This window comes from Ceratosolen solmsi, unplaced genomic scaffold (assembly GCF_000503995.2).
Source record: "Ceratosolen solmsi marchali unplaced genomic scaffold, CerSol_1.0 scaffold10, whole genome shotgun sequence".
Taxonomy (NCBI): domain Eukaryota; kingdom Metazoa; phylum Arthropoda; class Insecta; order Hymenoptera; family Agaonidae; genus Ceratosolen; species Ceratosolen solmsi.
Window position 1 is genome coordinate 27,234,295 of NW_011948412.1, and position 12,053 is coordinate 27,246,347.

General features: G+C 23.2%; 1 protein-coding gene across 4 annotated transcripts; it reads right to left on the minus strand.

Annotated features, from left to right (window-relative positions):
* Nucleotides 1-1,193: 1,193 nt before the first annotated feature.
* LOC105363859 (uncharacterized) lies at nt 1,194-11,849 on the minus strand. 4 transcript variants are annotated; one of them, XM_011501671.1, is made up of 10 exons: nt 11,555-11,849; nt 9,732-9,845; nt 9,013-9,125; nt 6,448-6,669; nt 5,352-5,773; nt 4,072-4,372; nt 3,370-3,614; nt 2,760-2,925; nt 1,551-1,776; nt 1,194-1,471 (listed from the first exon to the last, which is right to left on the minus strand). In XM_011501671.1, exons 2-10 carry the CDS (start codon nt 9,829-9,831, stop codon nt 1,266-1,268), a joined length of 2,001 nt encoding a protein of 666 aa, XP_011499973.1. In that variant the 5' UTR covers nt 9,832-9,845; nt 11,555-11,849; the 3' UTR covers nt 1,194-1,265. The 4 variants fall into 4 exon arrangements, with proteins under 4 accessions (XP_011499973.1, XP_011499965.1, XP_011499981.1 ...); XM_011501663.1 differs by having other exon boundaries at nt 1,551-1,785; XM_011501679.1 differs by lacking the exon at nt 11,555-11,849 and having other exon boundaries at nt 1,551-1,785; nt 6,448-6,680; nt 9,013-9,163; nt 9,732-9,808.
* Between the last annotated feature and the right edge of the window lie 204 nt (nt 11,850-12,053).

Consider the following 12,053-nt stretch of genomic DNA (forward strand, 5'->3'; position numbering starts at 1 on the left):
TTACATAATATTTAAAAAATAACTTTTATTAATAGAATATAATAATATTGACTTTGAATTTTATTTTTAATAGAATTTGTAATATATTTTATGTATATAAAAAATTAAATATACTTAAAAATAAAAAACTTCATTATATATATGCATTTCATAATTCTTTTGAAATTGCATTTTACTTCTCATATTACAATAGATAAATAAATATTTGTTAAAAATTATTGTTTAATTCTATTTATTGCAGCAATTTGAAAAGTTATAGTTATATCAGATTTATAGTTCAAATATTGATCAACTGGAAGGAAATGTAAATAAACATGAAATTAATATTTTTCTTATAATGTATAAAATATTGTATTTAATGATCAGTTAAGTTAGTTAACTATCAAATCCAAAGTAAATGCGTAATTTAAATTTATTATTTACAAAGAATAATGATTTTTAAGATAAGTATTTATTTTATAACTTAATCTTTATTATTATTAATTTTGTATTTTTTGGCTTAGCAAATAATAGTGCATTGTGATTCAAAGTAATAAAATATTATTTGCTTTTAAAAAATTTAAACAATCGTTTTTTATATTTCATTTGGCATTGTTGGGAGGAGTGAATTTATTCAAATAAATTATACATAATATTATTCACGCTCTAAAGAATTTATAAACTATATATATAAATGGTTTGAAAACGGTTATTTGTCACAAAGAGTGTATGTTAAGTTCATTAAATAACATTGAAAATTTTAATTTCTTCAAATTAATGAGAATAAGAATATATTTAAAAAAGTATATTCAATTATCTTTAAATTTTTCTCCGTGTTGATAAACCCGGTTTAATATTGTTTGAAATTTATTTAAACGTAAAAGAAAAAAATTATATATTGTGTAAATAATAAAAAATTTATCGTTCAATTATTTTAATATATAAAACATAAAATTGTTGATAGAAACTTAAAGAGATAGTTTTATTTTCTTTTTATTTTAATAAGTTTTGTGTTTAGTTTAAGTTTATTTTTTATTGACGTAATAATAATAATTTGACGAAAACTTAGCATATAAAGTGAAAATCATAAACTATATTTTATTTAAGATTTTAGTATAGATGTACTCAATAAAGTTTCATAACTGTGTATTACAGTGTTTTATTAATTTATTTAAATATCCAAAAAGATGAAAAGCATTCGATTCCTCGAGTTTGTTCTTTCGTGATATGTTGGCCGTTCACATGTCGGTTTTCCTTTACCATTGAGAAGAGTAATAGCCCAATTTTCAGTAGCTAGAAGAGGTAACGCTACTCGATACATAAGTATTGGAACTTCTGCTACTTGGTGTTGATAACCCCAGGCTTTGGGCCAGTTTTTCAAGACTGGCGGGAAAGCCACGAGTTATCGCTGCATGTTGAGGTCCAATTATCGCATCGCCCATTACACCTAATCGTACCGTTTTTCCATGCCTATGTAAAGTTATTGATAAATCTGAAATAATCATAAATTTTTTTCTATTTATAAGAAATTATTAATTTGAGCACAATCGATATGACAGAAAATAACTTACTGCAATTTCCCTGTGGTGGCTTCCAAAAAATAGCCGATTGTAACCCTTCAACTGGTAAGTCCCCATCTACATGTGTTATTGATATTGAGTATCGTCTTGTAAGATGATTTAAAACTATTTTTAAAAGTATTGATGGTAAACATGATGTTAGAAATCCTGAAGCCGTTTCCGCAGCAGTTATAGCGTAAATTGCTCGTTGCTTTCTCCTTGCTTCTTCGACATTCCTCTGAACAATCTCCACAAATTTATAAAAGAAGATTCATTTACTAGAGAATATATATATATGGTGAATTTTAGTTTCTATTATTTAATCAGATATTCATGACATTTTAAGCCCTATTAATATGACTGTAAAGATATATAAATAATAAATTTCTTATGGATGTAGCCTAAAAAATATAACAGACCTATATGATCTGTGCAAATTTTATATAGTTTTAAATGCTTTTTTAATATAAAATTTTTAAATTCAATATAAGTTTTTTTCTTATATCCAGAAATACAATTATTCTTCAAATTTTTATTTATATTAATTTTTTGCTATCAAAACGAAGTTCATTATATACTCTAAATTATTTCATTACTTATATATTTACTAATATATTTGATATAGCTTAATTTTCATATATTTCTTGTTTGCATTTATATGAATTTGTCTCGACTTATTATTTCTTTTTATCCTTTTTTAATTGATTCAACTAAACTACTTTTAATAATTCTGACACTTAATAAACCAGCAGTATATGAATGCAAAATAATTATATTAAGAATATAATTTTTTTATATATACACAAGAATGAAACAAGTATATTCTGAGAGTCTTAAAAGAAGAAAAATTTATCTTCATATGACATAGATCTATAGGATCATACAAATTACAATCATGATATAGGCATCTTTGTATTCTTGTCTATTCTCTACAATTTATAATATTTTTTAATAAATGGTCTTTACAGGTCCTTTTCAGTACTATTCTATTAAAAATATAATAAAACAATAATAAAAATACTGTATTCATTTTATAATATTTATAAATGTAAGAATGTAAAATAAAATTATCATTACATAAAATTATAAAATAATTTTATGATTTGATCTTGTTTTGTATATTATTTTATATTTATTTTTATATTTTAATTAATAAAATAATTTTATATCCTATTGTTTACACTAAACTATTGTTTACACTAAAAATTTCATTAATGTTACCTGAAGTATTCCTATTAGATTATTAGATTCTTTCAATAATGGTGTTTTTGTAGGTAAGGCGAGACACAGTAAGCCTGTAGCATCAGAGTCACTCACGTACAGTGTTTTCTGACTGGTGAAATTGGCAGTAGCCAATATCTCGTTGGGTATTGACTGTCCGGAATACCTATCGTTTGATTGTATTTATATGTAAAATATTATTGATATTATCGGTAATTAAAGTATACATAATTTATAATTTTTAAATTTTATTATAAATAATAATCATTTTTTCAAGATTATAACGGATCAAGATATTATCTATCAAATAATATAAAGCAAAAAGGTATGTGAGCAATTTGATGTGACTGACCAAAAAGGTATATGACCGACCAAAACAAATTCATTGATCAATATAATAGAATACTTACTCAATACTTTAAAACATATTCGTACTAGAATTTGGTTGATAGTTTAGTTAAAATGGATTGAATTTTTACAAAGTCTCTTAATTTGGCCTTTATCTTTATAATAGTATATAAGATAAAAATGACCTGTTGTCAAATTAGTATTTGAATACTACAGTGAATATAATTAAATTTTATTTTTAGTGTTAACGAATAGAATTTACCTGAAATACTCTTTTAAAGAATCAACAGCTGCGGCAAGGAGATTCTCAGTAACGCTAGCACCATTTAATGTTGACATTTTTTGTAAAAAAGCGATTTCGATTTCTTCAGACCAGGCTACTACCTTACGTCCACTTTGAGAAACAGTTCGAAAATTAGCGTTATCTCGATTGCTAAATAATTCTCTTACAATAGCGAATGGCGCATTTACAATGATCACCAAAATTGAGATCACCTCTAGACTTGCCTGTAATATGTACAGCTAGTAATAATTATACCCAGGAAAAGATACAACAATAAATATCATTTGGAATGAAAAAAGGATACTTCACATAAATATTTGTAAATATATTAAATAAATTATGCATTTGTTTTATGAAAAGGATCTCTTCCATTTTTTTTATCAACAAAATATAAATATCTACAGAATATATTATTTTAAATCAAGTAAAAGATGTAAATTATCGTTTCTATATTTTCTTGTATAATTTACATAAATGTGCAGATTATAGACATTTATTTTTAATAATATAAGTCATTGTCTATTTATAGACCTAAATAATTATGTTTAAATAATTGCCAACGGGTCTACTAGCACAAATACTTTTTAGTGTTTAATCGTGAATATTATTTTTTCTAAACTAATCTTCAATAAATGAGAAAATTATTTGTAAGGTAATATAAAGAAAAAAAGCCAAGTTCACCCTGAATAATAATGGTAGATAATAGGACAGAGTTGATACAACACTGTCAGAGTAGTAGTTATGCTTGTGAAGTAGAATGGCTGTCCGAATTTCTCGCCACAACATAATTGGAGCCTTAATGCTGGCACTGATCAGAAAGTACCAGATCCAAGTGATTATTAGACGCAGATTTTCAATGGGATTGAGAAGATTGAAGAGAGCATTGAAGACCACCGACCAACTGAAGTTGCGCTTCTGCGCTTCATGCTCGTACATCTGCCACAATTCTCGTAAGCGTAGACTTTCCTTTCGTTTATATTGTCTGCGTAAAATTATTGATATACTAATTGATGGATTTAAAGATTTTAAGGCAAGATACCTTCAATTTTTAGTATTTCATAAATGTGATTAAAATAATATCAAAATTAATTTGTTAAATTCAATCTACAGATATCTAAATTTATTATAAGTTTATTGTAAGTATTTTATTATAATTCATTAAAAGTTTAAAATATTATTTTAGATGACTGAATTTATTTATGTTAAATTTTCATAAAATATTTTCAAGCAAACAAAAAATATTTTTTTTCTTTAAAATGTTAAGTACTTTATTATTATTCAAATATTGTAATACCAATTTAGAATTTATTTCGTCATTAACAAAAAGATTTTTTCAATAAATTAATTGATTTTTTTAATACTATTTTTAAATTTTCAGATTTTTAGTCCAAGGACGTCAAAAATAATCACCAAGCAACCTCAAGCTGAAAAATAATTGTATTATTGTTTATAAAAACGTAATTCTAAATACTTGAAATTTAAATATTCAAAATCCTTTTAAGCTGTATATTTTAGAATCATTTCTAGAATACTGTACACTTTGTAAGCTGATACCTAGATGAATTTAAATAATTGAATTCATTAATTTACTTAAGATTATTATAATATTTTTCAAATAAAATTTTCTAAAAAAACATGTATATATTTATAAATTATAAAATAGTTGGAAACTAATTGAATATGTATATTCTAAGTAAGTTAATGTTTTTAATAAATATTTTCAATTATTTTAATATTAATACTTGGATGAACTATGCTGTTATTTTGACAGTAATTGAAATTAAACAAGTATGTATTTCATTACATAAATGCAAAATAAAATTTATCAATTATTAATATTTTTTAATTTTTTTAAACAATTCCAATAGTCATGTATTCAACAAATAATTAATATTTATATAAATATATCACTTTATTATAGTAACTAATAGGAAATATGTCTTGTAGGTAAATAAAAATACCTAATAAATTCTTTGAGCGTAGAGAAACATACGATTACAGTAATTTTTGCACAATGCCATAGAGTAATCCTTTTTTTTAGTATCTCAGTCCGTTCGATTGGATCATTGTTACATAAGAACTCATTCCATACGTTACTGAAGTTTTCTGCGAGTTCCTCTTGAAGGCGTGGAAGAGCAGAGATTTCAGCATAAATACTAGTAAATGGTGAGCCAAGAATGGGCTCACGGGTGTCCGCACATAACCAATGGGTGTGATTTAATGGTAGAAAGTCGCCGAGGACAAGATGCGCCTGGTGCAGCAATAAATGGTGTACCCGCACCAAATAGTGACGGTTCAACTGTTGGTCTCGACCAATCACCTGGACTTGCCATGGCGAATGACTGGCTGCAAGGTACTTGGATGTTAGATCGCTCACGTACTCCTGTGCAGTACAAAATACTCTGTATTAGCATAGAGCATACCGTTTTAAATAGATTTAAAGAAAAATATTTAAACACGATATTTCAGATGTTAAATTAAAAAGCTTGGAATAATTAAAGTTATTGATTGTAATAAATTCGATTATGAAATCTTAAGTATAATTTTTACGGATACTATATAAGCTCAATAATTGTTAAAAATTATAATTCAAGTACAATAATAGAAAATATTATGTAAAAGTATTTAATTGCATTTTAAGTGTTAAATGAAACTATCGAAATTATAAATTAAGGTAGTTATTATTAATTTATATAGAAAAAAGAATTGATTTATTACTATTGATGTTACATGTCAATAGAGATAAGATAATAAACTTAATCAAAAAATAATTTTAAACATGTCAAATGTAATAAGTCATATATTTAATCAATAATTAGACTTTATTCAATTTTTTATCTTGAACAAATACAAAATAATTAAAATTAACTGCTAATAATCCTCGTGGTGATTTAAAATATATATTTATGTTTAAATTTGTTTATTAGAAGACAATAGTACACAATGTAGAAAAAATCAGATTGAATATATTTTTAATGGTTACATACAAATATAAAATATTATAAATTCATTTATTTTTTTGAACTAAACAATTTCTGATATTTGAAAAACGTATACCTGTACATTGGATTCAGTAATTGGTCGACCCTTGAAAGAATTTGACGAAACGATTAAATGATTGTCTACAGAGAAATTTTCAAGCTTCTCCCATGCATATCGATAGCACTTGGTAGTTAAGGCCATACGGAGTAATGGCTTGGTTGAAGCCAGGTGAACCAAATGATTTCTAAGATGTTCCGTAACCAATGACGGACATTCCACCAGCAATGTATAAATGCCCTAATATTAAACTCAACATATTCTGTTACAACTTAATGTTTTAATTTCATATAGAAAAAATTTGAAATTTTGCTAAATAAAAATCCTTAAATACATTTATTTAAAAAATGGTCGAAAATTTTAAATATTTTTCTTTGACTAAATAGATTCGTGTATATAGGTGGAAATATATTTAGCTGTTGATCTCGTTATCAAATAATGAATATGCTTATATGTACTGCGTCTGAGTTTTTAAATTACTTTATATAAGTATAGTAGAATGGAGTGCATTTAATATAAAAATCTTTATTTATCGGTAAAATGTGCGATGTAAAATCATATATTTTAGAAAATTATACAAAATTTATCGACAAGCTGAATCTAATTACTTAAAACTTAAAATATAAAATATAATGCCCAAAAATATTAAGTAATATTTTATTTTTTAATAATACTTTTCTTTAGTTTCCAGCGTAAAATTTTAAATTAATTAATTCTAGTAACTATAGTAAGTATAGTATATAATAATGGTATATTTTAATGTAATAGGAACAATTTAATAATTATTTTTGTGAATTTTATAAATAAAATAGATAAATAATATTATTGTAAACTCATGCTTTTAAATAACTTAGAATTCAAATTTTTAAAAGGTTTCATCAGCATATGTATGAAATAGAAATGTCATAGTCAAAACCAGAAAAATATGTTGATTCGTAGACATAGTTTCAATCTCACAGTTAATCTAAAATAAAAAATCGATTAATACCAACATATATATTTATGGTATTTATTTAAATGAAAATCATTTATCAATACAGTAAACATTTAACTTAAAAATACTAATGTTTACAATATTATTATCAATTTAAACATTTTAATATAATTTAGAAGAACGATTGTTATGCATTTTTCACAGAAGTAGATAAAATAAAAAACGGATTAGTATTCAATTTTTCTTATGCTTTTTAAAACAACATTATTATACTTACAATTTTTCAGCTTTACCTTGTTCTATTTCTGACATATATATTTGTAAAGTCAGTTTATCGCTAAATAAATCAATATCTAATAATCTTACAAACTTAATATCTACTTTCAATAAAGTTAAAATATTATAAAGTTATATCATAGACTCTACCTTTGCAATTTCATTTTGATAAATTGACACATTTGCTGGCCATACTATACTCGAAACTTTTAAATAATACGTTAATTATATGATTTTACTATTTATTTCTAACATAAATAAGAAACTATATTGTAAATAAGTAGATTATATTAAAATAACTATTTTATTTTATGCTAAAATTAAAACATCTGTTATAAACAAATATATAAACAGTGATTTCGTGTTCTATAATTTCAATCTTAAAACAATGTTACTTATATACCGAACAAATTTTATATAAACATATTATTACAGCTTTCTTTATTTTATCATTATATGCAAAACAGTGAATATTGAATTTCCAGACTTTATCAATTTTATAAGGGACTGTTGATAAGAATTGATCAATTTTCTATTGCTCTTTTCTTTCTCCATAGCATTTTAAAATTACAAATATATGATTTAAAATTAACCGTGTGATCGCGTTTCTACAATGACGCATATGCTTATCAATATTGTTTGTATTATGTATCGATTCTATTTATAGTATAAATATTAGTCTAAAATATAAAAGATAGTCTAAAAATCACTATTTGTTGTTTAAGAATTAAAATGACACCTCAGAAAAAGTATAAGAGCAGTCATTAGATACAGTTAAATTATATATATTATTACAATTATATGTCAATATTATTAATAAATATATATCAATATTATTAATGAAATACATATATCAAATAATAATGCAAATTACATATTATAAAAATCAAATTTAAATAAAATTCGAAGATATTTTATTATGTTGCATGTAAATTTATAAAATAATTTATTAAGATATAGTATAAAAATTTGTTTAAATGTTATGTATTAATAAATACTAAAATTACATTTAAATACAATTATTTTAGTATAGCCTATATAAGATTAAAATAAATTTTTGAACTATTTAATTATTTGAGTAGTTATTTTTTAGCTTATATCAGTGTTACAGATACCATATTTTGTCAAGCAAAGAGTATATCATAGTTCATTTCAATTTTAATATTAAATTTTGATAAATAATCACAAATACTAAGTTTTAAGTATGTAATTTGAGTTTGGTAAGAAATTTTTATTCTAATTTTAAAATAAAAAGTCATATTTCATACGAAGTATTTAAAAAATGATTTTAATAATGTTATTTTTATATATTTGGATTTACAGTTATATTATGATTTTTAGTTTCTTAAATGTGTATTAAAAAATTTAATTACTTGATTTCGGCCTTGATCTAGTATACTTCTTGTGTTACTTTCTTCAACTATAATGCAATTTGGATATTTCCATTTGATAAATCGTACCCAGCATCTTTTTGACCACTGACAAACTATTTGTGTTGATAACCATTATTTTCATAATTTTGTTCTATTAAATTATTGTATAAAATTCTTTATTTATTTAAATTTCGGTTTTTTACAATTTTAGATTTAGTAAATCGTTTAATAAAATATATTTTAACATAAAATATACATAAATTAATAAACTATTTGTTTTAATTCATACTATTATTATGCTGCCATAAATTTGTTTTTCTTTAATTTTAAATTTAATATTTTAAATTAATAAAAAAAATTTTAATATTCGTAATTATACACTAAGTATTTATTATTATTCCAAAATAAGACTTCCGAGTTTATGTGGTTTATTAATAAATAATATTTGAGTAACAATAATTTGATAATTAAATTTAAATAAATTTCATCAATAACGTGCTGTTTTTAAACAATCATTTTAAAAATCATTGTTAAGTGATAGTATTAAAAATAACGTTAAGAAAATTATACATAGGTATACAAAAACTATAAAAAATAAAAATCTAATCTACATATATATTACTATATCATTTGTATACTATATTATATTTTATATGTTTTCATATATTGAAAATTTCTATTCTTCTTAAATAATTGTACTATCATGAAGTAATACCTACCTAGATAACTGACGACAAGGGTCGGTAATAAGATAATGCTAAGTAATATAGCAATGATTGGATCAATGAAACAGGCAATGCTTATCAAAGTTTCCGCCATCGTCTATGGGACAACTGAAAAAATTGTATTTGCTTTAATATAATATAACTTATTATTATCTTAAAAACAAAGAATTTTAACTGTTTTATATACAGTTCTAATCTACAAAAACATCATTGTTAACATATGCTGACATTAAAATTTCAAATACAAAATGAATTATGGTAAAATAAATTGTAGTTTTTAAAATGTTTATAAACCTCTCTGTAAATCAGTATTAATTTTAATATAAATCATTATTTAATGTTAAATAAATAATAATTAATCAATTGTTTAATATAAATTAAAATTTACTTATTTTATTATCTATCACTTTACGAATATTCGTAGTTTTTTATTCTAAATTTTAGTCTAAATAAATAACAATTATTTGACAAATAAGGAAAGGCGACTTAGCACCCGCTAATTACATTTTACAAAATATCATTTAAATATCATCTGCATTTGTACTAAAATTTTATTGATATATTTTCATCGATCATATAATTTTATTTTACAGATGATTATTATATTCTAGTATATTTCAACTTTATTAATTTAATTAAGCAAATCTTACTTATGAAAGGTATTATACTGTTTTATTCAATTTTGAATATCTAAAGAATATAATATAAAGGTATTTTATTTATTTGAATAATTTTTTATATCACAATTAAAACACAAAAATGTTAATTACTTCAATTGCTTCTTTTACAAAGCGATTTCTTAACAAAAATAAAATCTAATAAATGTCAGCAAAATTAATTATAAATCGAATATAACATAATAGCTTCAACAAGCTATCAGTAATTAATTTTTTTATTATTATTATTTTCAGAATATTTTAAACAAATTAATACAAACTATCAACTTGTAATTCTAAGAATTTATGCTATTGTAGATGCATGAAAATTGGTGGAATACATATGAATAATGTAAAGAACTCTAATTTTTATTTCTATAAATAAATTTATTTGTTAATCACATCTTTAAAATTACTATGTAAAAAGATTAAATGCATAAAAGGCAATTTTTTTACAAAAAATTGTGTTCATCATTTTTTAAATTCAATTTTATAAGTAATTAAATCTATTTATGATATCTACAATAATATTTTATTTATATTTTTTTTTATTTAAATTACAATTTTATAGTAAATCTAACGATATAATAGAGATCTTGAAAAAATACAAGCAAAAATTATCTCAAAAACATTATCGGTTTAGAATAAAAAGCGTTTAAATTTCGAATTGAATATTTCATTCTTCTGATAATCTATCTTAAAAACTGCTAAATTAGAAGCGAATTTTTTTGTCAGTTATTCTTTAAAGAAGCGATTAATGTAAATCTATATAAAATAACAATAATATATAATATTAATATGAGTAACTAAAATACTATTTTGTGTAACAAATTTTACAAAATATTAAAGAATTATTAATAAGTTTTAATAATATATTGCACTTAGAGAACTATAAACAAATATTGATGGACGACATATTTATCATTTTGGAACGTCTTTTTATCACTTTTTGCACAAAAACAACTAACAATAGGTCATAACTTCTGATGTATGACTTTATACGACATTCTAAAATTTACAATATATAAGACGCGAAGTATAAGAATGACATGTAACAGAACATCAATACAAGTACTTTGAAATACTAATCAGCGATAGTGTTATTACAACATCGACCCAGAAATTTTTGTTCAAAATCGAAATTCGCAGACGTCATATTACCAGATCGTTGGATTTATGACAATTGATGTGTTACGACTATTCACAAAGCTCGAATGATGACTAGCTCAAATTGCGTGTACACCGATTATTGCTTCTTCGAAAGAACCGAATTTTGACTCGGCACATACATTAAGATTACGCCATTACTTGATTATCTTTCTCGTACACGTCACCTTCTCTAGACTGCAACTGTACTTTTTCCTTACCTTATATTAAAACCTATGACACCTTAAGATATTCTTTGGTATAGATGTAAAAAATAAAACTTTTACAGTTTAAAAAAAAAATAAACTAAACTTCCGAGATTTTTTTGCACTTTTAAGAATGTGATAACTTGATAAATAAGTATCAACAGAATCACTTAAAAATTAGTTTTGATCAAGAATATGTATAAATGTGTGTGTGCGTGTGCGTGCGTGCGTGCGTGCGTGCGTGCGTGCGTGCGTGCGTGCGTGCGTGTGTGTGTGTGAATAATGAGTAAGCATACAAATTTTTTTAT

Coding starts and splice junctions, on each gene's coding strand:
- LOC105363859 (XM_011501663.1), bottom strand. CDS start 9,831: ATGGCGGAAACTTTGATAAGCATTGCCTGTTTCATTGATCCAATCATT. Junction 4,373..5,351: donor ACGCTCAAAGAATTTATTAG/GTATTTTTATTT, acceptor AATTTTACGCAG/ACAATATAAACGAAAGGAAA. Junction 3,615..4,071: donor ATCTACCATTATTATTCAGG/GTGAACTTGGCT, acceptor TACATATTACAG/GCAAGTCTAGAGGTGATCTC.